This window comes from Balaenoptera ricei, chromosome 14 (genome assembly GCF_028023285.1).
Source record: "Balaenoptera ricei isolate mBalRic1 chromosome 14, mBalRic1.hap2, whole genome shotgun sequence".
Taxonomy (NCBI): domain Eukaryota; kingdom Metazoa; phylum Chordata; class Mammalia; order Artiodactyla; family Balaenopteridae; genus Balaenoptera; species Balaenoptera ricei.
Window position 1 is genome coordinate 90,067,405 of NC_082652.1, and position 27,934 is coordinate 90,095,338.

Here is a 27,934-nt window from a genome sequence, read left to right on the forward strand (position 1 = left end):
TCCCTGCCTCTCGGGTCCCACTGACCTCAGCCCCGCCATCCCGTTCCCCTACTCCCTCTCGTTATGCCGCCGGAACGCCCCGAGTTCACCTCTTGTGCCCTGAGATCATTCGGTCACTCCTACAGGTATTTTAGATTTATTCTGTTAACACTCTTATGCAAAAATGCCTCAAACGAGATCTAGAAGAAGGAAAAGGGGGCAGCGGCTGTGGTGCAGCCTCAGCCAGGAGCTCTGGAGGTCTCAGCCTCACCCCAGGTTTGGGCTCCAGGCCGGGCCCAGCACCGCTGATGCCCGGGGGGGACACCCTCCCCTCTCGGGGCGGGCGCCGTGGGCTCCGGTGCGGGATCAGAGCCCCAGGCTCGCCTCTGAGGAGCTCAGCGTCCAGCTCTAAGTGGGGGCAGCGCCCTCACCGTTTCCTGCCCTCTGTCCCGACCTGGGGGACGCGGCTGCCTGTCTGGGGGAGAAGCAGCAGGGGTCTCTGGGAGCTCCGGCCCTCCTTTGCTCCGCGTATTTGCCTCTGTGCTGCCGATGTTTCCAGAAGACAGAGGCTCCAGAGGCAGTGAGCCCGGGCGGTCCCTCAGGCTGATGTCAGGAGAGGCCCAGGCCCCTGGCCAGACGGGGAGGGTAACACGGACGGAAGAGGTGGCCTCGCTCGCTGACAGGCCAGCTTCCTCCTTCCCGCGGCCTGTGCAGGCAGCCGGCTCCCCGCTGGCAAAGACCCCAGGCGGTGAAGAAACGCGCCCCCTGCCGTCAGGAGCCGGTCTTTGGCCGCCTGCCGCCCCGGATGGAGCATTCCGGAGCCCCGGGCCTCGAAGGGCCGGCCGCTGTGGGAACCGACCTCGGGCCCTTCCTGGCGGCACGTGGTGGTGCTTTGTGCCTGTTTCACAGCCTGTGCGCCCTGCCCGCAGCCGGCTGTCGGCCATGGGGAGGGGCAGAGCCTGTTCTCAGCTCCACGTGCGCCCCGGGCTGGCGCCCAGGGCCTCCTCGGTCCCCGCTTCTGGTGACCTCTGCCCTCCGCGGCCCTGCGGAGCCTGTGCTGGCATCCCAGCCGCCTGTGTGCGGCGTGCGGGTCACCTCTGGGTCTGGGAGTGAGGCTCGGCCACTGACCCCTCCTCTGGGGGTCAGACTCGCCCGGCAGACCGCACGAGAGGATGGTGGACACACTGCAGTTCTTGGGACTTTCTGGGGTGTTCCGCTCCTTGAAACTGCCTCCTTGGCCCTGGCGTGAGTCCAGGCTGCCGTGTGAAAGCCACGCCCTCACCAGCCTGCAGGACTGGTTAGCCTCAGCAGGAATCGCTGGGCTCCGTTCAGAGCCGGCAGGGGAATGAACACAAGCCGGAAAAGCCTGTGTTTTGGTTTGGAACTTTTGCTTTTAATCCTCTCATGGTGAGATAAAGTAGGCTAACAAAGCATTTTTCCTGCGTTATAAAGTGCATCAAAGCAGACACCAGCAGAGCGACCTCTGTAAAAGTCACACCAGACGCTAAGGGACTCGGTAAGTAGAATTCTTGGCATCCAGGTTGACGCCGGCACTAGAGTTTCTCACGGGCGGACAAGGGCTTGGCTGATGGGCCATTGTGTGTACCCGGGGAGACACCCTTGGCCCAGGCTGTGTGCCGTGAGAGCGCTTTCATTTTCTATTCTTTATTCTGTTCAACATCAGAAACTAACCACCACCCAGACTCCTTCGGAGATGCCTGCTGTTTTCGTGGCAGGAGATAGAGAAGTGTCATCGGTTGAGGCAGCCCATGGGATCTCAAGGCCACTGTCAGCTAGGTACACAGCTCCTCTAACTGTCTCCAGTTGTTGGCTGGGGCTGGGAGAGAGCAGAGTGGCCACTGAGGCCTGCGTCCAGTGGGAGGCGAGGCTTTGAGGAAGTGAAGCTCTTTGGATTAGGGGAAGGACGGGGTGGGGGATGGTCACACCGCAGAGGTGTGGCCTGACTTTGAGAAGTCAGGAAGTCCTTACATTTAAATGTAAATACTCAGCACAGGGGCACGTGGGACTTCGGTTCCCAGTGTGAGAACAACCAGCTGGAATTAACAGGAGCCTCTGGGGCAAAGGGGTTTCCTCTGCGAGGCCCTGCAGCCCAGGCTGGGCCGCCGGGCCCCCAGGAGGACGCTAAGACCTGGGCTTCCGTCTCTGCTCCCTGACCCTCGCCCTCACCTTTCCTTCTCCAGCAACTGCTCCTTCCTGCGAAGGCCAAGGCCAGGAATACTCTTTCTAAGTCCCCAGGGTTTTGTTGGGTGATTCGTTCAGGTCAAGCATGACTGTAACCCAAGAAAACAAACAGAAAGGTGAGGAACACAAGAGACTCAGGAGGAGACCGAAGGATGCCCAGGGGTCCCACCTGGGATCCTAAGAGCAGGATGAGCGCCCACAGCCGGTCTCTGCAGGCCTGACGGCGAATGGAGAGGGGAGACGGGGGGAAGGCTCTGGGGCTGAGGGGTGCGGTGGTGCAGGCCCTGTGGGCAGGACCGTGTCTCCAGGAACAAGCCTGATGGAAGCTCAGTCCTCAGGAGGGACTCTCGGTCCTCTCAATCGAGGTTTTTCCTTCCTATCCTTTTCCTTTGGCTTCCTTTCCTCTTCACGTTTTCCTTTCATATTTCATTGGAGAGGAGCACCAAATAATTTTTCTAATTAATTAATTTTATTTATTTTGGCTGTACTGGGTCTTCGCTGCTGCGCGCGGGCTTTCTCTAGTTGCGGCGAGCGGGGGCCACTCTTCGTTGTGGTGCGTGGGCTTCTCATTGCGGTGGCTTCTCTTGTTGCGGAGCATGGGCTCTAGGTGCGTGGGCTTCAGTAGTTGTGGCACACGGACTCAGCAGTTGTGGCTCACGGGCTCTAGAGTGCAGGCTCAGTAGTTGTGGCACACGGGCTTAGTTGCTCCGCAGCATGTGGGATCTTCCTGGACCAGGGCTTGAACCCATGTCCTCTGCATTGGCAGGCGGATTCTTAACCACTGCACCACCAGGGAAGCCCCCAAACAATTTTTTAATGCAAATTGAATGAATGAAGAATAAAAATAACAGTTCAAATATTAATTTAGATGGATCGGCTGCAAAAAATTTCCTCCTCCACTTGCACGAACCTCATGGTCCTGCCACTGTGGGTCTGCAGGGGCCTTTTCCTCCTGGGTCCTCGCAGCCCCTGGCTCTAGGCTCTGCCCACGGGACTTAGCTGCCCTCAGAAGGGGAACTGGGAGCTGCGGAGGAGGACGGGGGAGATGCTTCACAGCTCACTGGCGCCATCTGCTGGGCCAAGTGCTTCGTCCACTCACGGAGGAGCATGGCTCGCTTTGACCCTGATTTCACCCTCACCTTAGCTTCCTTTATAGACATTTCTCATACGCAGTAATATATTTGTTGAATGAGTGCTTACATTTATTATTATTATTTTTATAACTACTGTATTGCAATACAATTCATTTTCCCTACAATCCACCCGCTTACAGAGTGCATTGCAATTCAGTGGTTTTTAGCGCATTCAGAATTGCACCATGACTGCCGCGATCAACTTTAGCACATTCTCATCACTGAAAATGAATCCCCAACTCATTAGCAGTCATAGCCCACTTTCCCCCAACCCTCCCAGCCCTAAGCAACCACCAACCTACTTTTGTTTCTTAGGATTTACCTATTCTGGACATTTCACATAATTGGACTGATCCAATTTGTAGTCTTTTGTTTCTGGTTTCTTTCACTTAACATGTGTTCAGGTTCTTTTGTACTGTAGCACGTGTCAATACTTCAGTTCTTTTTATGGCTGAGTAATATTCCATTGTGCGTCTGTACCACATTTTGTTCATTCAGTCGTTCATTCCTAGTCATTTGGATCGTCTCCAGCTTTGGCTATTACAAATAATGCTGCTGTAAACGTACAAGCACAAGTTGTTGTGTGGACGTATGCTATCATTTCTCTTGGGCACACACCTCGGAGTGGGATTGCTGGGCCGTAAGATACGCTGCGTTTAATCGTCCGAGGACCTGCCAGGCTGTCTCCAAAGCAGCCGCACCATTTTACATCCCCAGCAACAGTGCGCGAGGGTTCCAGTCCCTCCACGTCCTCACCAGCTCTCGTTGTCATTTTGATTGTAACCATCCTGAGTGGTGTGAACTGTTGTCGCGTCGCGGTTAGATTTGCGTTTCCCTGGTGCTAACGATGTTGAGCATCTCTTCATGTGCTTGTTGGGATTTGTATGTTTTCTCTGGAGAAATGTCTATTCAAATCTTTTGCCCGTTTTTAATTGGGTGAATTTGTCTTTTATTATTGAGTTGTAGTAGTTCTTGATATTCTAGACCCAAGTCCTCACCTTGGCTCTGTTGGTGCCTGGAACTGGAGGCCAAGGGAAGAAGCAGCCTGAACCTAAGATGTCTCTAAAAACTAAAGTCTATTTCAAAAATGAACAGAGCCAATCCAGAAGGAAGAGTTGGTTTGGAAGAAGATAATTAGTTTAGTCTGCAACCTGGAAGTCCTACTGTCTTCTGGACCCAGTTTTTCTGCTCTGGACCCAGTTTTTCTGCTCTGCACCCAGCCTGGAGCCTGCTGTGGGAGTCCAGAAGAGACTAGGAAGGGATCACAGGGAGAGGGAGGAGGGAGGAAGTGGGGTCTTGGGCAAAGGAAGGAAGGGACCCGTCAGGGATGGAAGCAGAGAGGCCAGATTGGTGGGAGGGAAAGAGGAGAAAGCCGTGGACCAGGGGCTCCCAGGCAGAGACTGTGGCCAACAGTGTCCACATGATCGCCTGTCCTGCAATGTTATTTATCACAGTGTGGCTTGTAAGTTTCTTCTCAAAGTATTCTAACCTCAGGAGCTGATGGAAAGAAACCCTACAACACTGCACAGGATTTTAGTCTTTCCTTACTTTTCTAATATTACATAAAGTGGTTAATCACACAAAGAAGTCTTGTTGCTGTTCTTTTTGTTTGTTTTTTGTTTTTAATTATCTCACATTTTTCTCTCTTATAAATATTACCCTTAACACCTGGGATCTAGGGAGCCGACATAGCTTTATAGGAAGTGAACCCATAGGAAAGATTGTATCATAGGAAAAAACCGAACAACAGCATTGCTTAAATACAAGCTTGTTAACTTGGTTTCTATCTTATTAAAATTCTTTAGCATTGCAAATGAAGAGTTTGGGTGAAGATATAGCAAAAAATATATTTCCCATTCTACTACCTTGTGTTATTTTAGTTCAAAAGACTGGAATCAGCTGTGTTGGATAACATTAACTTTCTTGAAGTATTTGAAAGGTGGAAAGTCCAAAACCTGGTCCTTATTTTAAAATATCCCCCCTGTCACATGCTCACAGGCACCATCTCTCCTTCCTTGCTTTCCTGCTGCTGCTGGACGGAGGCATGTTCTCACCGTCCTCCCCGCCCACTGGGCTGCTAGAGAAGGTCTTCCAATACATCGATCTCCATCAGGATGAATTTGTACAGGTGAGAGACACGGCACACACAAAATGCTTGGATGTGCCCTTTGGGAATCTGGGAGAATGGTTATTTGCTGGGAGATGTGGATTTTTTTTTTTTTTTTTTTGCCTGACAACTCCATTTAAAATGCCTGTGACTCCTCATTGACTTAGAATAATAAATGTTGGTTAGATTCAGGTAAGAGATCCCTTCCAGCCATTCCTTCCAAAAAGGGCATTCCCAGCACGTTTGATCTAGGGATGGCTGTTTAGCAATGACCGCCGAGCTCCGTTGAGCTCACCTTTACTCTGGACCGTCATCAGGTGGCCCATCCTCCCCTTCAGAGACCCTCTCCACCTGCAGAACTAGCTGAAATGCATCCTCCCCGTTCCGTCACCCCCTGGCACGTCCCCCTCCTCCTGCTGGCTCTCCTGTGCCCCCGGCACGCCTGGCCCGCCTCCACCGCCCGGGAACTCCCTGAGGCCACCCTGGACCCCGAGCCCCCGACACCATGTCTGGCACACGATGTGTGTTCAGTGTACATTTACTGGGTCAACCAACCCAAGTCAGGAATATTACTGTGCAAACAGACGTGAATCCCCCATGATTCATACTAAAGCACAAAGCTCAGTGCCCAGGCTGCGGTGCCTAGGCTTGACCTTCATGGAAGCCTTCCTCGTGTGGGCGTGTTGACTTGCTGTAAGTGCCTGTTGGGATGTTGAGACCTGACTGGGGCTCGCAGCGCAGGCTGGAGCTCACAGCGGGGAGAGAAGAGGCGTGCGGTGGGAGCACGCGCCAACGTGGGCCTTTCAGCCCGAACGCTGCTCTGTGCGGCGTCCTCGGATACTCCCGGTGCGTTACGTTTAGCGCTAACGTGGCGGCGTCCGCCCTATAAGTTCCAGTTTAAAAATGTAAAACACAATATTCCTTCAGATCAAACACATTTCTTTACAATAAAAATAGAAGTGCTACAACCAGGATAGAAATCAAACTAAAATAAGTTAGGAAGTAGAGTCCAAAATCACAGGTATGGTTTCTAATAAACACTGCGGCTGTCCCAGTGTAAGCAGCTCAGGTGCAGACCCCGGAATAGGAAGGATCGCTCCTAACGCTGAGAATCAGCAGCGGTTACGGAGCACCCGCGGGGTGAGGCTGCGGCCTGGGCCTCCGGTGGACACGTTCTCACTCCGTCCTCACCTAGAAAGACGTGTTTCCTCTTCTGTCCCCAGAGTGTGGGTTTCCTGCACAACAAGCAGGTCTCCAGTTGTCTGTGGGCCCCCCCGGTGTCCTGCGACGTGGCTCACCTCTGACACTGTCTTCCTGGAGGTAGTGTCGCCCCTACCCCAATGCCGACCTCAGACGCCAGTAGCTGGTGGTGGGTCCCCAGGTTGCCCACACTCTGCCTGACTCGGCTATAGATCAGGGCCTCTGGTGGCCCCGCCTCCGGCTCATCGTTTGCTAGAAGAGCTCGCAGAACTCAGGGACACGCTTCCACACGTTTGCCCGGGGTGGGAGCTTCTGTCCTGTGGGTTGCGGGGCGCCCCTTCCCAGCCCGGAAGTTCTCTGAACCCTGAGCCTCAGGGATGTTTATGGGGGCTTCGTCACGTAGGCATCAGCTATTCTTAGCTCCATCTCCAGCCCGTCGTCCTTCCCCCGAGGTGGGGAGCTGGGGCTGGAGGCTCTGAACGTCTGATCGCGGCTCGGTCTTTCTGGGGACCGGCCCGCACGCCCAGGAGCCTCCAGAGTTCCTCGCTAGAACAAAAGTGCGCTCCTTTTCACCCGGGAAATCCCAAGGGCATTAGGAGCTCTGTGTCAGGACCCGGCGTCGAAGACCAAATATTAGAACAAGAGATGCTCCTAGTACCTTACCGCTTAGGAAATTGTAAAAGTTTTGGGAGCGCTGGCCGGGAACCGGGGAGAAAGACCGAAATGTGTACGTGTCACTGTCCCACAGCATTACATCCACCGTAACCCGCCGCGAGGGAGCCTCACGCCCCCCGGCCGCGGAGAAAGCCGAGGCTAAGAGAGCTTCAGGGGTGTCCTCGAAGTCCCCCACCTGCAGTGTGCAGAACCAGGACCAGGGACTCAGGATGTCTGCCTGAGCAGCCCTGAGTTCAGACCCGGGGATACACCCCCTCCCAGATGCTGCAGGTGCAGCGGGGGGACCTCAGAACTGAAATGCACGGGATGGTCACGGGGGCTCCTGCAGCCTAGCTGAGGCCACCGTGGGGTGGATCAGAGTGACCTGCGAGGGACGTTTGTGGGAAGCCGAGCCCTCGAGGGGTGACTGCTCTCAGTTCTTAGAGGCCACGAGGGGGGCGGGGACCCGCGCCTTCTGTATGAGCCTGGTGGCGCCGCGGGGCCGGCCAGGCTTCAGAGGCGGCCTTCCGCCAACCGTCCCGCCCTGCGTTGACCAGACGTCGCTGGCCTCTGGGCTCCTGATCACACCTCCCGCTGTCTGCCACTTGCTGTGAGTGTCGTGTGTCTGCCAGCTCGGTCTCCAGGTCAGATGAGGGCGCCGGGGACCCGGCGAGGTGCGCCCCCAAGAGTGGACGCGGATGAGCCGCGTGCTGACCACCTGTCGCCTTTCCCCCCAGACGCTGAAGGAGTGGGTGGCGGTCGAGAGCGACTCGGTTCAGCCCGTGCTGCGCCTCCGACGAGAGCTGCTCAGAATGATGGGCCTGGCTGCAGAGCGGCTCCGGCTCCTGGGAGCCCGCGTGGACTCGGCGGACGCGGGTCTTCAGCAGGTGCTGCCATCCCCCCCCCCCCCCCCCCCCGCCTCCGAGCTGCCGCCGCCCTGGGCAGCAGCCAGGCTTCCCTTCGTGGCGGCAGGACGGGCTTTGCTTGCCCCGGTGCTCAGAAGCAGCACCGCGACTCCCAGTAAGGGCGAAGATCGCCACCTCATCCCACCGGAGGCTGCAGCATCGACCTCTCGTCCTGGCGGGACCGGGGGGGACGGGGGGAAGGTGGAGGGGGCGCGCGAAGGCCCCCACCTGTGCTGTTCGTGTCCTTCACGTGCTTCACGTTTCTCCCAGATGGCCCTTTCCCTTAAGTTCAAGTGCCTCTTTCTCGAAGGACCCAATCCCTCATCAGAATCAAGGCTTATTACTGCCCCTCGGGAGTAGATGGATCTTTAATCTACCCTCCCGGTGTCGCCTGCTTTAGCACTGACGAGTCTGAATAGTCTGTTTCCAGGACTGTGTCCACCTGATTGGAGCTAGTAACAGACTCCTAACGCCATCCATGTCTTTGAATTTTCTGGAAGAACCAAACGGCTTTTTTTCGAAAAAAGTTATCCGTTTTCCGTCTGCAGCTGCCTGATGGTCAGAGCCTCCCGATACCTCCCATCATCCTGGCCGAACTGGGGGATGATCCCAAGAAGCCCACCGTGTGCTTCTACGGCCACTTAGACGTGCAGCCTGCCAGACAGGAGGACGGGTGGGTCACGGACCCTCACACGCTGACGGAGGTGGACGGTCAGTGACACCTCGTGCTGGGCTCTTCTGTGGGTGAAGGACGGCTCATAGGGCTTAAGAATTCGAGATGTGACTGCCCCGGGCTCCAGGCCTTACCTGTCGTTAGGAGTGCAGAGAACGCTGCCCTCATGGTCCACCGGTTGGTCCAATGAGGCTGATTTTCTTTCAGTTGTGAAAGAAACCATGAACCTTTGTGCCCCTGGGCAAATTAAGTCCCCACGAGGAGAGTTCTTGGGTTTTGAGGAAAATAGTTGTGTAGGTCACATATTTTCTTTTTAAAAAACACCAAATGTAATTATGTTTTATAAAGACAAGAAAAAGAAAGGTTAATGGAGACACACATACGCCCGTTTTCATTGTCCTGCTAATTGTAAAATCTCAGAATGAGAGGCTATATTACCTGACATTCTGCAACAAACCCGCGGGTCTTCTTCCATGAACTTGGATAAAATAGCTAATTACTGTTAAGGCCAAAGGGATCTGTATATTTCAAATTAGCTTATGTTTGCTGGCTAGCATACTATTTGTACATAAGAAACAATACTTTGTGATTTCAGACCAAGACGTCTGCCTAGAAAAATAGAAAGCACCATTAGAACAATTACCCGTAAAACTACCTTTAGTTTTGGCTCACTCAACTTGGCAGAGGTGTCCATGCTTTTCTGAAAATTCTTCACCATTTTTAAAGGAAAACTGTACGGCCGAGGAACGACAGACAACAAAGGCCCTGTTTTAGCGTGGATCAACGCTGTGAGCACATTCAGAGCCCTGGACGAGGTAGGTGCCGGCTGTGCTTGGGAGCGAGGATGATGATGGTGATGGTGATGATGATGATGATGGTGATGGTGATGATGGTGATGGTGATGGTGATGATGGTGATGATGATGATGATGGTGATGATGATGGTGATGGTGGTGATGGTGGTGATGGTGATGATGGTGATGGAGGCAGCTGGCTTTGAGCTGCATGGTGTCCTTTACTCTTCCCAGCAATCTGCAGAGGAATGTGTTACAATCACACGCATTTTACAGATAAAGAAAGAGAGGCTTGGGAAAGGAAGGGAACATACTCAAAGCCACCCAGCTGGTCCGGGGCAGGGTGATACCTTGATCCCGTGCTGTTGACATGCAACAATGAGACACAACATGGCTACATCACCATCTGCTGGGACTTGTCTTTTTTATCTTCAACTTACTCAGCTTGTCTTTTTTATCTGCAACCCGTCCTTCTTATCACAAAGTATGGTTTTGTTAATAGAGACAGACATACGCTTTAAGAAATATATTAGGTGCTTTGCAGATTGTCAGGATAGCGATCTCTGGGGGTGACGTTCTGTCTGAATCCTTGAGTTCTTTGCATTCTTGTGGGAAGTGGTTTTAATCCGTCCAAGGAGGGGTTATAGTGGGGTGCAGCTTTGAGGGGAGGGCTACTCTCTCAGACCACCAACTAAAACTGTGTTGTTTGCTGTGCTCACGAGGATGGTTTCATCTCGCACTGCTCTTTTCTCTTCTGGTAGTGAGCGTGCTTACACTCCAAACAGGATCCAATCTAGCTATGTGGCCATGGGTGGGAGACTTAACCTCTCTGGGCTTCAGATTCTGTTCTGTAAAAGTGAGGGTGTTGATATGGGCGCCGGCCCTCTAACACTGGGTGGATTTGATGGTGTGATTCCATCCCTTTCATACAGAAATGGCTCCGCTAGTTGGTGAGCTTGAGCCTGTGCCAGGGAGACCAGGCCCAAGGATGAGACCCAGCCCATTCCAGTCTGGGCTCCACAGAGTATGGGCTCTGCAACCTGGGGGTGCAGAAGGAGTTTGTGGGGTCACCTTAAAAATGTGCAGCCTTGCTACCTTTCCCTCATCTTACTTGTGTGGCTGAATTGAATTAAGCACTTCGGAACACTGGAAATTTAAGAGGAAGTGGGGCCCCTTTGTTGGGTTCATGGACAGAAAGGGACATGTCGGCAGTCACAGGGCAAACCCCTGCCAACCATCCCCACCCCGTCCCCAAACAGGCTCTGGGAGCAGCACACTCCTTCCGAGACAGAGGGGTGCGAGGTCGGGCTGGGATGTGCCTGTCTGGGGAGGACTGGGGGGGTCCACCTCCGGGCAGCGTGTCCACTTGTCCACAAGACAAGTGGAGCGGCCCAGCTGTTGCCCGAGGTTTAGGTCCCTGATGCTGCTTCTCCCAAATCCTGTCCTTCGAGCAGATCCTGACGTTGTGTTCTTTCTTTCCCGGAGGTGATTTCATCAGACCCCAGGGGCTTCTCTCATGAGTCTGTTGTCTCCTGAGACATAAGCGGAAGAGAGGGTTTAACTGCTCTGACTTGACTGCTTTATCTCATTGAGGAAGACAGGCTTAGTGAATCAGGACGTTTTTCTGGCTGGGCCCTGCTGACCACTGCAAGGTTGTCCTCTTGTTCATGGCACTCCCCTAAATAAGCCCTTGGTTTCTCGCTCTCTCTCTCTTTTCTTTCTTCCTTCCTCCCTCCCTCCCTCCCTCCCTCCCTTCCTTCCTTCCTTCCGTCCTTCCTCTCTGTCTCTCCCCCTCCCTCCCCACGTCCCACCTTTCTCTCTCGTTTTCTGTCCTTCTTTCTTAAGAAGAGGAAAGCAATATTTATAAGACAGGTCCTAGATAAAGGTCAAAATCTGCTTTGCTTTTTAAATTTCAACTCTGAAACATATAATCGCAAACAAAACCTAAGGAATCCCCACTGCCCTTAGAAAAACCAGCTGATCTCCCTGAGGCTCACTCTCCTCATCCGTGATCTAGGAATGATCATATCTGTCTCCAGGCTTGTCGAGTGGATTCAGTGAATACGGAAAGGTTCCCTGGAGCCTGCGAGTACTAGGCCCTTTATGAGCTCTGGTTTCTTCCTTCCTCGTTCCCTTCTGCCCTCCATCCCCTCTTTCTGTCTTGCTTACAGAGCACTTAAACGTACATCACCTCACTGCATCATCTTACCAAGAGGCAGAGCAAGTATTAACAGAGAAGTGGGCTGCTGAGAGGTGAAATGGCTGGTCCTGGGTCCCTGGGTGTCAAGGGACAGAGCAGAGACCAAAGCCCAGGCTTGGCTGCCAGCCCCACGTCCTCCTCCAACACTTAATAGCTATTGACTTGTATTTTATTAATCACATTTTGCCAGAAAATTCTTAGGCTTTCCAGCTACTTCTTGGGAATTGTTTTCTAGTTAAACGTTAATAAAGCGCTTTCAAACATTAAGATTTCAGAACTTTAGCTTAACTTCCTAAGACACATAGAAGTGTATTCAAGGAATGCATTGAAAAACTTGTCATCCCCAAATGCCCTTAAGCAGCTGAATGACTGAAGGTCACATTTTCTAATACATAATCCTCCACCCGTCCTGCTTTTGTTAATCTGGGGCTGGGCAATCCCACTCATTAGAGCTAATGAGTGTGTCTGCACTGCCTTGTCCGCATAGAATAACTTTTCACCACCCTCCCCAACCACCCCCCCCCACCCCCCCCACCCCCCCACCCCCCCCGCACGTGCCTTATGCTCTAGGAAAAGCCATCGACCTCTCTTCTCCACACGGCTCTCAAAGATATGAAGTTATAAATTATACAGATACAAAGAGATCAAAACCAAATGGGGTAAAGGCACATTGTAAGAATTGTAAAGGCGCTATTCCATGTCCTAATATTAGAGAAAAACTCAAGGTCCGTTTTGCTGCAAGATCAAAGCCTTTGAATAAGTTAAAAGGCAGATTGAACTCGTAGCTGAAAAATAACAGATACTTGAAATGAAAATTATCCTGAGGCTTAAACATTAGACAGCCTTTCAAAGGAAAGAGTTCTCATTTATCATGCTCAGAATTATGAGGACAGAAAAGAGATTTGTAACTGAGTAACCTTTCCGGAAAAATTCCTTCTGGGGGGAAGGAGGAACGGGCTTCTCTGCAGGGGCCCAGTGGAACCCCATATGGTGGACGCAGCCTTTTCTTTAGGGATGCCCCGCCCAGATCCTCTGTCATCAGTATTAGGTTGATGGCTCCCTGGCCATTACCTTGAATTCTCTGTCACAACCTGAGTTAAAACTCCTTCGTTATAAACAGAGCGTTGGGGAATGTATATAATAATTCAGTGTGTTTAAGTTACATGCAAACAAATCTGGATTTTAAAAGGTGAAAGGGCAAAAAGGTGTCCACTTTTTTTGACAGCGTGGTTTGCTCCACTGTTCATTCAGGATCTGCCCGTGAACGTCAAATTTGTCATCGAGGGGATGGAGGAGGCTGGTTCTCCTGCCCTGGAGGAACTTGTCCAGAAAGAGAAGGCCGGGTTCTTCTCAAGCGTAGACTACATCGTGATTTCAGACAATCTGTGGATCAGCCGGAGGACGCCCGCGCTCACGTATGGGACGCGAGGCAACAGCTACTTCATGGTGGAGGTACTTGCCGACGGCAGCCGCCTGGAGGTGGATCCGTGCTGGGGTCCCAGAGGGGAGGAAGGAGAGCAGACACCGCCCCGGGGGCATGGCCCCGGGGATCACGGGGTCTTGGGACTGGGGGAGTTCATGAAGCCCCCAGCCGTGAACGCATGTGCTGTGTACGTTTTTCTGGAGAGAAGATTCAGAGGGGTTTGTGACTCACCATGTTTTAGGAACTCCAGCTGTGAAATTTGGAGGCAGGCATGGGGGCACTGGGGTAAGGAGACTGACCGCCTGATCGGGTTCTGGGGATGCTGTGAGCGGGCGTTACCTGCTCTGCCCACCACGTCTTGGACAGAAAGAGAAGGGGTGCCAGCACTGACAGGGCCGGCACCCGAGGTCTGGCTCATCCGGCCAACAGCCTTGAGCGCACCTTAATCTCGGAGCCTTACCTCCGAAGTGAGCACAGTAATCCTCCCAGGGTCGCTGTGATCACTAAAAGCGACCTCGAGTTCCGCCCTGACACGTGGTCTGCTTGCTGCTCCTTTTCTATCAATGCGGACGAGCTGTGATGGAACCTGCACGTTAGAAGCAGAAAGTCCTCCCTCGGAGAGCAGCGGGAAGCCCCAAAGGGGAGGGGTGTGTAGGAGAGCCGGAGGGCGGGTGCGGTCCTGAGCCCGGCAAGGGCTTCCGCTCTCCCGCGGGGGTCCCGGGCAGCTGCAGAAGCAGGGCAGGGCCCGAGGCGTGAAGGCCGGGGAACATCTCGCTGTCGTTGGCCTCTTTCTACTGCTGAGTCAGAAGGAAGTTTCTCTGCAGAGACATGTGCTGGAAGTGGTCTCTGTGCGGAACAGGTGGGCACGAAGAAGTGGCTGGCGGGCAGGTTAGGGTGTCTAGTCCCCTGTCCGAGCAGTGGGATATCGTTTGCAGCCGTGCTCAGGAGCCAGTGGTGGAGACTCCCCAGTGGGCAGGGTTGATCCAGGGCTTAGGCTGTGCCCGATGGTGTGATGGAGAAGGAGGCGAAGTCAGTCAAGACATCGCCCACGGAGAGGCTGAGCGGATGCGCAGAGGCATTCAGGTTGAGTGGGGAGAAAAGAAGGACAGCAGGACGAGGGGTGGGGAGGTCTCGGATGGGTCAAGGGACTGGACTTCTTGCTGTGGCCAAGAACGGGGGAGGGCAGGCTTGTGACGAGGGGGCCAGGAGGAGGGAAGCTGTGAGCAGAGGTGGGATAAAGCGGCAAAGGTTTCAGAGGTGGGGCTCTGCAACCGCACAGGGCTTCGTTAGCATCACTGCCTGATGAGATAGAGGTCTTAAGCTACGGTGACTGAATGGAAGATTCACCGGGCAGGGCTTTAAAGATGGCACTAGAGGCAGAGAAGGGCCAGCTGGGCAGGAAAGGTGAGAGGGAATGGGTCAAAGAGAATTAAAAAACCCAGACTCATTAGAACTTGGGAACTGATTGGACGTAGTGTGCCTGGGAGAAATCCAAGATCATTTTTCTTCAAAGATTTTTTTTGATGGGGACCGTTTTTAGAGTCTTTGTTGAATTTGTTACAATTTTGCTTCTGTTTTATGTTTTGGTTTCTTGGCCACGAGGCATGTGGGATCTTAGCTCCCCGACCAGGGATCGAACCTGCACCCCCTGCCCTGGAAGGCGAAGTCTTAACCACTGGACCACCAGGGAAGTCCCCAACATCATTTTAAGGGGATAGATTTATAGGACTGGCATCTCTCCTTGTTTTGGAAACGGCAAGCTAGGAGGAAGTAATTGTAGAAGATGTTCCCTTCTAGACCTCCTCAAGTTCAGAAGCTGGGAGCGCACCAAAGTGTTATGTACCATAGGCGACTAGAAGCTTTAGGTCTCGTGAGTAGGTCAAAGGTCAGACCTAGGGAAGGAGCGTTGAGAGTCTGGAGGTTGTAAAGGAAGTCCCGTGGGCCTTGAAGCTCTGTGTGTAGAGGATTAAGCTGGCGGGCGAAAAGACAGAAAAGAAGTTATCAGAGGAGACGTAAGTAGAATGGTCCTGCAGGCAGGAAAAGAACAAGGAGAAGAAAGTTTCTTGGAGAATTTTTCTGGAAGGAGCGCTGAGCAAGAGATGGCGTGAAACCAAGAGGAAGGCAGCTGTGTTACACGTCAGTCGTTAGGCCGAGGGAGGGGCTGGTGGTCTGGGATTCGGCGCTGTTGGTGGCAAGGTCGGGGCTGAGGTCGGTTTCGGGGAAATCAGTGGGACCTGAAGACGTGGGGGGCAGACGCTCCACATCGTGTGACAGAAGCACGGCGGTGACAACGTCAGCGGACCCCTGAGCCCTGAGGGCCACCCGGGGCGGGTCGGCCGCCCGGTGAAAGGTGTCTCTGAGCAGCCGCGGTGGAAAGCAGCTGCCTTCCCGTTCCCTGTCTTGCAGGTGAAGTGCAGAGATCAGGATTTCCACTCGGGGACCTTTGGTGGGATCCTTAACGAACCTATGGCGGATCTGGTCGCTCTTCTTGGTAATGTCTTCTTCCGTTTCACTTTTTAAGCATCAAGGAGTCTGCTAACGTAGTTCTGTTGGACTCGGCTGTCTCCCCCTCTGTTTCCAGGCCAGCCCTGAATAAGGGCGGAGCGGAGGAAGACCAAGGTCTTAGCTTCCCCCTTGGCTAAACGTTTCTTAGGCTTGTTACGTCCACGTTGTTTCTCTTCATGGACTGACACCCTTCCTCAGTCCGCCACCTTTCCTTTCACCGGGTGTTGTGACACATCTGGCTGTACTTGAGGGTAGTGGCAGAGAGACCTTTCTGGAGAAGCATCCAGAGTTGGTGCCCAATCTACCCACGCCTCTTGGCTTCCTTCCTGTGAGTCCCCGCGGTCCCACGTGGCTCAGTGATGCCAGTGAGTTTGCTTGTTGCCCCTGCCCGTGACCTCCTCAGGTGGTGGGCCTGGTGGATGCAGACGGGAGTCTGTGTGTGTGTGTGTGTGTGTGTGTGTGTGTGTGTGTGTGTGTGTTTCCAGAGAGCCAGCTTGCCCACCTGACTCACCTGGAGCTCTTGCCTACATTCGGACAGCCCAGCTTCCGGGTGGATCCCGGAATGGAAGGAGGCTTCATCTCCAGGGCCTCGCTTGCATAGTCCTGGCAGGGACACTGCGCGTTCATAGTCACAATTTGGTTCTTTTTAAAAAAGAGGTTTTCAGGTTACATAAGCCTCAGACCTCGCAATACCTGGATCTTTCTCACCGTTAAAGAACAAAGAATATTTGTTCTTTAACGGTAGTTGCATTACGGTTTTTACCTTATGAGCCATGGAGCATTTGGTGAAGCAGATAAACAAACCAGAAATGATCACGTACATCCTAAGATGTTCTTCCAGCAGGTCCGCTGATTAGCTGTGTCCCACAGCCAGGTGTGATGTCCCAAGGGCGACTTTATGCAAATTTTACAACATGCCCCTTTTGGGCAAACTGCCAAAAAGCACTCCCTCTTTGGGGATCAATTAGGAAAAATCTCTCTTTTTTCCATATTGATGCAGCTCTGCCTTAGCCACGCCCTCCCGAAGCCCCGTGGCCTCGGCAGCCTCTGACAGGGAACCACCGGCCTACGGGGCGACCTGTTGGGAGGTTGCCTCTGGGTCTTCAGTATCACCTTTATTCTAGAGCTTTCTGCTCCTTCATTGTCTAACTAAACCCATCTGTCTATCTATCTACCTATCTATCTCTCTATCCATCCATCCATCCATCCATCCATCTATCTATCCTCTCCATCATCTATTTATCTGTCATCTACCTATTTGATTTATCATCTATCATCTGTCTATTCTTTATGGCCTTCTAGTTTTCCTAAAATACAACTCTTGGACAATATTTTCCATGCTTGACACTTTTAGACAGAAAACAACAAGCCATTTTTCTTTAAAGTGTTTAAATTGTTTCCAAAGAATTCAGATAGCATGCAAGTTAACATTCTTTTGCCGGGGGTGGGGAGAGAGATGAAATAATCTCTAGTTTACCGGGACTCATTTTCTCCTCCCTGGGAACGGCGTCACCACTTCTTTGGGACTGCATCTCGATTCCCCCCTGAGCGTGATTGCCACACAGCATCCTGGTACACTGATGGTTTCACCCAGGCATAGAATCCCATTTAGCCCCGCAAGCGCATATTGCTCTGCTAGGAAAAGTCAGATCGGGCTCATGCGCAGAATGAAAAGCACATGGTTTCGCTTTCTTTGATTTTTGAAACAAATCAAATAATCACTCCTCCAGCCCACGCTGGGAAGGCTGCCTCCATCCTGAGAAAACAGCGATTTAAAGCCACTTCGAGGGCTGGGCCCTGGGGCAGTTCTGCTGGCGAGAGTGAGCTGCTCAGATCACAGGCTCATTTGCTTAGGACGTCTGTTTGAATCACCCCTGCCCCCGTTACGGGGTGATGTCTGGCAACACCAGTGAAATCGGCACCCTAACACGGACACTGAGCGTCCCGGCTGCTGGAGGAGCTCAGGTCTCTCCTGTTGTTCACCTTGACGTTTCAAACACACACCTCTGTTCTCACCACCGAGCCTCGGCTGGCTCAGGGCTCGTCTGCCCACGTGGGCCCACAGCTGACTCTTCACCTGTGTCTTTCCGGCTGGATTAGGAGCAGGATCTGCTCCCATTCACCTCTGCGGCTCTGTCCTTGCAGATGAGCCCGGCAGCAGAAGCTTAGGGGTGCGTACTAAAGGGAAGACTCAGTGATGTGTCACTGGCGGGGCTTTTACGTTTTGCTTTCGTGAGGGTGACAGGGTGACCTGTGACTCAGGGACAGCCAGTCCCGGTCATCTGGTGCCCAACTTAGTTTTTGACTTGAAGTTTCCTAATGAGTTTGTATCATGTATTTGATATATGATACACTTTATTGGGCTAAATGAGGGCAATTCATAACTCAGGACCCGCAGGGAGGCCAATACGCACACAGCACCTGCAAGTACTGTCCCCGGAGTGCGGTTAGAGTTTTGTTCGGAGTTTATAATGAATGTATATTATATAATATAGTCTTTAATTTGTTCTTTATAATGAATATTTATTCTTTAATGGTAGTTGCGTTGCGGTTTTTACCTTACGAGCTATGGAGCATTTGGTGAAGCAGATGAACGAACCAGAAATGATCACGTACATCCTAAGACGTTCTTCCAGCAGGTCCGCTGATTGACGTTATGCGTCGAGTTGGGTGTCGGCGGTGTCATCCTGCTGTTCTGTGTGTGTTACACCCCGTGAAGAGGGTCCCTGTCTGCTTCCCACAGGGTCATGTTCATCTTATTACTTAGAAGGCTCGGAGAAGTGCTGGGGGAGCTGGAGGGGGGCCGAGGGGGCTGAGGCTGAGAACCACGCGGGGAAGCTTCTCCTCGTGCTTTGCTGCCTTGACGTCCTCACGCCTCAGGGCTTCGCCGTCCGTGATCGGCTCAAAGCGCCGGGAAGCCCCTTACATTCCACACGACTGCCACCCTGCGGATTTTGGTGGGATGTTTACTTTTTCTTTAGTTCTGTCTACACAGGCCAAAGCACCTGCCGTCCACTCATGGGGTCACGCTTGTTATTCAGCCCCGTGTGGTCAGAGACGTGCCCTCGTGCTGGAAGGCGGGGTCTTCGTGCCCTCGTGCTGGAAGGCGGGGTCTTCAGTGCGGGTGGGTGCCCTGCGTTCATGTGGCGTCCAGAACACGGCAGGTGTCGCACAGCCAGGTGTGACACCCTGGGTCTCACAGGGCCCTCCGCCCCGTGCTTTGCGGTTGTCGACTTTAACAGAAAGATTTGAAAATACAGTGCTTCACAGTAATTTTCTGACACTGTCAGGTTATAATCACATGAAGCATGTGGCACATATTTTTATGAAGTGCCTTCACTTGAATAAAAGGCCCCATCTGGACTAAAGATGAATTTAGCTGCCTTGGAGACATTTCCGTCATTTTATTTTTAGTCTACTTTCTGGTTGCATTGGGCCTTTACTGTAAGTCCTTTCTCAAGACAGCAAGCCGTGTTTACCCAATCTCAGCATCTGCTTCTTTTATAGATGCTCATTGACGATTTTTCACTCATTGCTGTTAATCCCCAAACTTTTTCACAAATAACATAGCAGTGTATCTGCTTCGCCACTATGAAAGCTTTCATGGTTATGATGTGTAGCTCGTAGACTAGACCTCAAGGCTGTTACGTTTTTGATTAAAGATGAGTATTTATTATATTATTGTGGTGTGTGTAGGAGAGAGAGGTTGAGAAGGAACGATGACGTTCAGTTTCTCAGGTTTGTACGTATATTCACATACATATATATTAAAAATTTTTTTCTAATGAACACATTACTTTTTAACTCAGGATAAGATAAAACTAAAAAAGGAACCTTGTTTATGACGTAAGAGTGTAGCTGAGAACTTGCATGTAACACAGGTAAGTCACTCCAAATGTAACTGACTGCAGAGCCGTGTGTTTCCATCCCTCTGTCGACGAGGTGGACATTAAAACGGGTCTGACGCAGGCCGAGTCTTCCTGGTGACCGGCTCCTTCCTCCCACCGTCACATCTGGGACGTGAGCTACTGACAAGTGGCTCTGCTGTAGGGCCCAGGGCCGGTCGCAGGCCCGCTGCAGCCCCAGGAGGGTCCCTGAGGCTCTGCTCCAGGGCCAGGACCCCACGCACCCGTAGCTTCCACCTGCCTTTGTCTCCTGTGTGTCTCTCATAGGCAGCCTGGTGGACTCTTCTGGCCGAATTCTGATCCCTGGAATCTATGACCACGTGGCTCCTGTTACAGAGGAGGAGAAGAGAACATACGAAGCCATCAATCTGGACCTCGAGGAGTACCGGAAGAGCAGCCAGGTTAAGAAGTTTCTGTTTGACACCAAGGTAGGTCACACGTTGACGGGTAACCTGGAAGAGGAGCGATGAAAACCCCTATTTTCCCCAGTTCCTAGTTTGCTACGTGCTGCTGTTCCGCACATCTCAGAGCTGAGAGCACATGCTAATCAGGGGCAGGTTTCCCTTCACGAAACCTCGTGGTGCTCGTGGTCTAGATCAACTGGTCCTTTTCTTGGGGTCCGTCTGGCACTGGCCTCAGGCGCCTAACCACAGGGCAGTGATTCACTTCACAGCCGTGCATTTCCAAACTGGCTTATGGGGCTCAACCTCACGCCAGCCCTCAGCCAGTGAGCTGGGCTTCCTATTTGTTTAAAGGTTGAGAATAGTCTGAGATCATTTCAGCTCCAAGACCCCTAATTATTCCTTTTTTTTTTTTTTTTTTTCCACTGTAACAGCTCCTTTACTTTGCAGTGAAAATTGATTTGTATATTCTTTGCCTCTGAGTCCTTGTGGAATTTTTTTTTTTTTTTTAAATTCAGACAGAAAGTCACAAAAATTATACTGAATGAATAAGCATTTTCAGAACTCTAATGAAAAACTGATGAACTCATAAAAGTGCTAACAAAAGATCAAGATGAAAAAAAAAAAAAAAAAAAAAAAAAAAATTAATTACATGGGACTGAGTGAACTGATGAGGATGAGTATAATTATTCATTTTTTAAAAGACAAAACCAAGAGCTTTACGGGCTAATGTGTAAATTGCTACGTTGCTGTTTGAGTGTAGTAAGTAAACCCAGAGCCCAAAGCTTTGGCTACTGGTAAATTTAGATTTCGTTCTTTTCGCTTCTACTTCTCCTCCTCCTTAAAATAACAACAACAACAACAAAAACCAAACCAAACAAACAAACAAAACCCTTGCCTGCTGTGGTGTTTGGTAGCTCTGGCTGGCTCCTGGGCAGACGCTCCAGGAGAGGGAAAAATGCCGAATACAAGTGGGGAGTTTACTATTATGAAGTATGTCTCTTGCCTCAGACTAGCTCTCTGGTGGCCACTGACTCAAATGTCTGTAGATTTCTTTGAAACCTTCTGGAAAATAAAATGCATTTAGCATATAAATTGCCGTCACGGCAATGACGGGATAGAAATTTACAATTGAACCCCAGTTTTGGAAAGGGCCCCTTTGCCATCTATTAACTGCAAACTTCAGAGCTGGCGTGGTGAGGGGCTCTTGTCAGTGGAAGCAGCTAGGGCAGCTGAAGGCAGCAGAGGGTCTCAGGTCCTGAGGGAAAAGTCCACCTGTACTATTAGTGCAGACATATCTAAGTACGGTGGTCACTAACTCGTCATGAATGGTGTCACAGATGTACAGAAATTGGTGATACAAGCGATATAATTCAACTGGGTTTTAACTAAACACTCCTCTATATAGTAAAATGATTTTATTTTACTTTAGGAGGAACTTCTAATGCACCTGTGGAGATACCCATCTCTTTCTATTCATGGGATTGAGGGCGCGTTTCATGAGCCTGGAGCCAAGACAGTCATCCCTGGCCGAGTGATAGGAAAATTTTCAATCCGTCTAGTCCCTCACATGAACATGTCTGTGGTGGAGAAGCAGGTAACCAGCGTGCGTTGTTCTCCCGCCCAGTGGCAGTGCCATTCTGAGCGCCGCACATCACAGTTTAGCGGGCAGTTCAGCTGTTCGCGTTGAAGTATCATTTTTTTTTCTTTTTTCCAATACAAAAGGGACTGGAACAAATGTCAAGAAACTGATAAATTTTTGTTCGGTAAAAATCTCTTTGCTCAATTATACGCAATTATAGTAGTCAGATAAGTAACCGTTTGGAGTTGGAGTGATGGGAAATTTTTAAAAATTAAATGGTAGCTATGAAGGCAAGATTGGTTTTACTCCCAGATGGAGAAGCTAACTGCCTACGGCTGGGCTGAGCTGGGAAATCTCAAGCTGCAGTCATCAGTTTGTCTGTGATGTCTGAAATCTACACTCTGAGAGCAGCCCTTTTAATGAAAACGTTCGTTGTCTGGAGGGAGTGCGTGTCTCAGTTACCCACCAGTCATCGGTTCACCTCAAGTTTAACAGAAAGTAGACTCTGAACAGATAAGCTCAGGAAGCACCTCATCCCACCCCCATCTACCCCACTGTCCCTTTCACTGTCTCCTCAGTGCTGATTACATCCTAAAAGACTCTCCATCCTTCCTCCCTCCCTCCCTTTTTGTCCCTCTGTCTACAACATACAAATTCCACGAGGGCCGGACCGTCCTGGTCTTGCTCACAGCTGTGACCCCAGCACCCAGAACAGTTCCTGCCACTTGACAGGTGTCCATTAATATTGGTTGAAGCAAACATTGGAAGGATTTTTTTTTTCTTTTCTTTTTGCCACACCACACGGCCTGTGGGATCCTAGTTCCCCGACCAGGGATTGAAACTGGGCCCTTGGCAGTGAGAGGGAGGAGTCCCAACCGCTGGACTGCCAGGGAATTCCCTGGAAGGACTATTTTAGAGTATGGAGTTGTTCTCGGAGGATTTCCCTAGTAGCGGATGGAACAGAGCCAAGGAAGAGAAGGGCGCTGATGACAAGGGTCCTTCACAGCTTAGCTTGGAACTGGCTCCCACTTCTCAGAAAGTTCCAAATGCATGGTATTCCTCATAAGAGTCATTAAGGTACTGGTAACTCCAAAAAGAGTGATCAATCGTCAGATGGAGAAGTTGTACTTGTATTGTGTTTCATAATTACCAAAATTCATAATAACCAAACGTTAACAGTCAGACACCCTGGTGAGGATGGGGGGGGGAGGTCAGAGCTGGGATTGGAGGGTCTGGGGACGGAAGGCGCGTGAGAGCTAGTGTTCCTCCCACTGGCGAAGCTCCCAGTCCTGGAGACCCTGCTCACTCCACGCCACCCCTCCAGAAGAACTAAGGTAAAACCAAAATACTTGAATTTGTTGGGTTGAGATTTCATCAGTTTCTTGATGAAAGACGACTGTATGTTCATGGTATGAGAGAATAACTTGAAATTTTCTCTTCCACCTGAAAATGTTCCTTTTAGGTGAAGCAGCATCTTGACTATATATTCTCCAAAAGAAATAGCTCCAACCAGATGACTGTATCTATGACGCTAGGACTACACCCGTGGATTGCAAATACTACAGATAATCAGTATCTTGCGGCAAAAAGAGCCATCAAAACAGGTTGGACTTCAGATATTTTTTTTATTTAAAAAATTTTTTTTAACATCTTTATTGGAGTATAATTGCTTTACAATGGTGTGTTAGTTGCTGCCGTATAACAAAGTGAATCAGCTATACATATACATATATCCCCATATCCCCTCCCTCTTGCGCCTCCTTCCCACCCTCCCTATCCCACCCCTCTAGGTGGTCACAAAGCACGGAGCTGATCTCCCTGTGCTATGCGCCTGCTTCCCACTAGCTATCTATTTTACATTTGGTAGTGTATATATGTCCATGCCACTCTCTCACTTCGTCCCAGCTTACCCTTCCCCCTCCCCATGTCCTCAAGTCCATTCTCTATGTCTGCGTCTTTATTCCTGTCCTGCCCCTAGGTTCTTCAGAACCATTTTTTTTTTCAGATTCCATGTATATGTGTTAGCACGCGGTGTGTGTTTCTCTCTTTCTGACTTCCTCCACTCTGTGCGACAGTCTCCAGATTACAGAGGGGGTGGTGCCTGGTGGAGCAGTGGATACGGCAGATGAGTTTGAAACTTCAGTACCGACTCTCCTTTTTATACGGGCTGCATTACGTGCACAGCGCTCTCACTCATGACTCTTCCCAGCAGCATTTCCCCAGTTTACGGGTTAAGGCTTGAGGAGATTAAGTAATTTGCTGAAGGGCACCCAGCTATTAGTGGCAAAGCCAGGGTTTAAGCTTACACCAGGAGATTTGAATTTGGAGCAAAATGATGGACTTGAAAACCTCCAGTACTCCTGGAAATGATGACCAACATTTGAAAACATGCTTTTAAAAGCACAGCTGAACTTGCATGAAAGTAAAGGAAATCTTCTGGGATTAAAAATGAAGAAGGAGCTAAAATTTAGTGGACTGAGCAAGCTGACACGGGGCCGCCCTGTGGGAACTTGTTCTTCCTGGTCACAAGGGGGCGTGGGTTTTAATGGTCTCGGGTCAGCGTGAAGCAGAAAACGAGACCCACTACATAAAGGCCTCGCTCCAAGAGCCACGCTCACCCTGGACGGGGTGTGTGTGTGTAAGCTTGACCGTCCTTGCTTGGGTTTTCGGTGAACACAGAGTCTCCCCTGAGAGTTTTTAACCATGGACCTATCTTGGCATGGGTTTGGGTCTTTAATTACTGTGTGTGGTCCTGTTCTTCCCAAGCCCATGCTGGACTGCGTGGCTGGTGCAGACAGCCCCACGGCAGGCCATGTGAGCTTTCCGCTGAAGAAGCTTCCTGGATATGAGCTCCTTGTATAAAATTACAGAACACACGAGAAACTCAATTCCAGCCTATCTGACTCTAAAACCAGCGGTCTTTTCACACTCTGCTTCTCCAGAGGCAGGGAATAGCTTTATTTGTAATTTCCTCAGCGGTGCCTGTTTTGACTTCACGTATTTCAAAGTCCTGGACAGGATACCTGGCTGGGGAGCAGGGACACAGGCCTGGGCTTCTGGCTGCCTGGGGAGAAGGAACAGCCAGTCTTTTTTGCAGCAGGAATGGGACACTGCCAACAGTTGAAAAGTGGGGAGCTCTCCTAAAAGCAGGGGGAGTTTTGGGGTCTCTCCAAACGTTAGGCGGGCAGACACTGGCAAGTGTTTAGATAGACTATGCACTCTGTTACAGCTGGGCCCTGGGCCACACCCCCAGAGATGCTGGAGCTGGAACTGGGGGTGCAGACCTCCTTGGAGCCCTCACTCCCTGTCCGGATTATCACTACAGGGACACAGACATTAATAATCGCAGGACAAGTCCAAGACTTAGAGGCGTGCTTCTCTGCATAATCATTCCCACTGTCCCAACTGTAACAGCATTTTGCCAATTTTGGAGTGATGAAAAGAGGAAGAAGGGTTAGGAAGATAAATGTAATGCCACTGAAGAGAGGCGTGTGGTTGAAATGTCAAGGCCTGACGTACTCTTGCAGGAAAGCATGGGCACCTTTGGGCCTGTTTGTGTGCTGGACCAGTTCTACTAACAAAGTCCATCATCTTTATTCTCATTCACGCCTTGCTCTGTGGATAAAGAAGGTCGGGCACGCTCTCTCTTGCGACTGTTTCATTTTTCATTCCTGCTCCGTCACCAGCAACTTGTCCTCTAGCCTAGAAGGTTTGAACTCATCTCTTTCCAGACCCTAGGATATCCGTTAAAACTATTTCTTGGGATACCTTGAAAGTTGAGCACAAACGCTGAGACATTCAGGTGACAGTTGAGTACAGCTATTCATTTGTATATTGGTTACAAACAAAAAAACCAAATTGTCCCACCTTCGCAATATTTAATTCATGAAGCAACCGTACAAGTGGGTATACCATCCTGTGGTGCTCCTGCCAAAAATGCATGACTTCTTCCAATCATGAGAAAGCATCAGACAAACCGAAACTGAGAGACATTTTACAAAACAACTGATCAGTACTCTACAAGAGGGTCAAGTTCATGAAAGTCAAAGAGAGGCTGAGAACCTGTCACAGACTAGAAGAGACTTAGAAGCAATGACAAAATGCAGTGTGGGATTCTGGATTCAATCCTGGTATAGAAAAAGGGAAAAAGTGGTAAAATTCCAATCAGGTCTGAGTCTACTTAATATTATTCCAATGTTAATTTCCTATTCTTGATAATTGTACAATAGTTATATGTTAACATTAGGGAAAGTAAAGGATATATGGGAACTCTGTACTGTTTTTGCAACTTTTCTGTAAGTATAAAATTAGTTCAAAATACAAATTTAAAAATATTTTTAAAAAGTAGATAATTGTGCTTCCCTGGCGGTCCAGTGGTTAAGACTCTGTACTTCCACTGCAGGGGCCGCAGGTTCGATCCCTGGTTGGGGAACTAAGATCCCACATGCTGCATGACCAAAATAAATTTAAAAAGTTTAAAAGTAGATAATTGTAAAAAAGGCAACCACAGTTTTCTTCTTGACTCTATTGATGATTTTAGAATATAAATTATGTGAAATCAAGAAGCTTACCGAACCCAAGTATCAAATTAAATGATTTAAAAAAAAGAAGAAAAAGACAAAGCAAACACTACATTTGAGGAGATTACTGGGGATAGTCTTGTCATTATTTTATTCAAATGCCTTCTTTTCCTGTGTTTCAGTGTTTGGGACAGAGCCAGACATGATCCGAGATGGATCAACCATACCCATTGCCAAAATATTCCAGGATGCCATCCAGAAGAGTGTGATGATGCTTCCGCTGGGCGCTGTTGACGATGGAGAGCATTCTCAGAATGAGAAAATGAACAGGTTAGTGTGTCCTGTGGGCGCGCACCCCTCCCTGCACAGGCCTGGGTCCTCACACCGGGAACCTCCACACAGGCTGCACACTTCAGATGCCATTTCTGTCATCACGTCTTCCTGTTTAAACTGTAGACTACTTACCCTCTGTCATCTGAATGGGAATAACAGTGTCTCTCTCTGTTTCTTTTGTTAGGTGGAATTACATAGAGGGATCCAAATTATTTGCTGCCTTTTTCCTGGAGATGGCTAAGCTGCATTAATCATGGTAGAAACCTTCCAGCCTAGGTCTGACCTACTGACAGATCCCCTTTCACACAACCCTGGGCAGGAACAAAATCTAACCATCCAGAAGAATTTGGTCCCCAAAATAATGTTTTCCCTTGGACATTTGGACCAGTAATAAAATATTTCCAAGGCGCAGACATCGGACGTGGTTTTGTGTCACCGTGCACACCTTTCTAAAGCCACAGCCATCTTCAACAACCTGATTTCCCCGAGTCCTGCTGCGGCTGCCCCAGGCCTGGACTCACGGTACCCTTCAGGATGAGGACAAGTCTCTGATGAGAGTCTCCGCTTGCAATTTGATTGGCGTGATCACTGCAGTTTGCGTTCTAGGCCTCTAAGTGCTTGACACACTGTCATCCCAGCCGGTGACTGTCCATCCTACATCACCCTTGCTTTTACCACTTGTGCCGTTTATCTGATTGACAAACGTGTTGCTCTCCAGCACTGCCTGCTGTAATTTCCCTGTGGGCTCATTTTTAGAGGAGTTACTAAAGCATGATACCGCATTAACCTCTTGCTTCCCCTTCATTTATTTTTCCTGCTTCTTCAAAAGTGTTGAAATGGAAATGATCACTATTCATATCCTTATGCCATCTGGGATTCCTTGTGCGAAAATGAGTACTTTTTAAGTTCCAAGCCTCTTTACCTTTGCTGCAATTGATGCCAACCAACCGCCCCTCCTGCAGCCTCTTCTTTCTTCCTGCGCCGTCAGTAAAGGCCTGCTCGCTCTCCAACATCTGTGCACATGTCAGTTCGCCACTGCAGAATTAATCCTGATAGAACTCCTCTCACCCTGCTGGAATTGTACTCGGTGACTACATCTAATAAATTGCTCAAAGCTTTTAATAGCATGGTTTTAGATAGAGAGCTAATCAACCCTGACATCAGTAACACATTCTAAATTTAAAGCCATCAGCTAATGCTGCGTTCATTAATCAATTTAGTTAAACATCTTGTTTGGCTTGATTGGATTTGACAGTGTAAACAAACAAAAAAATGCAATTTTTCTACAGTTGAGTATATTTAAACAAACTGATTTAATCTTTATAAATTCATTATTTAAATCACATTAATGGAGAAGAATTTAAAGGTTTGTTAAAAATGTTTCTCTTAGGATTCTAAATAAAAAACAAGCATAACACA

At 50.1% G+C, this 27,934-nt stretch overlaps 1 protein-coding gene across 2 annotated transcripts; it reads left to right on the forward strand.

Moving 5' to 3' along the window:
• On the forward strand, window positions 1–27,934 carry CNDP1 (carnosine dipeptidase 1). 2 transcript variants are annotated; one of them, XM_059893903.1, is made up of 12 exons: window positions 1–125; window positions 5,313–5,442; window positions 8,013–8,162; window positions 8,729–8,891; window positions 9,580–9,668; window positions 13,098–13,298; window positions 15,676–15,760; window positions 19,947–20,107; window positions 21,513–21,677; window positions 23,125–23,266; window positions 26,365–26,512; window positions 26,700–27,934. In XM_059893903.1, the coding sequence occupies exons 1-12, from the start codon at window positions 64–66 to the stop codon at window positions 26,764–26,766; spliced, it is 1,563 nt and encodes a 520-aa protein (XP_059749886.1). In that variant the 5' UTR covers window positions 1–63; the 3' UTR covers window positions 26,767–27,934. The 2 variants fall into 2 exon arrangements, with proteins under 2 accessions (XP_059749886.1, XP_059749887.1); XM_059893904.1 differs by lacking the exon at window positions 1–125 and adding an exon at window positions 1,286–1,495.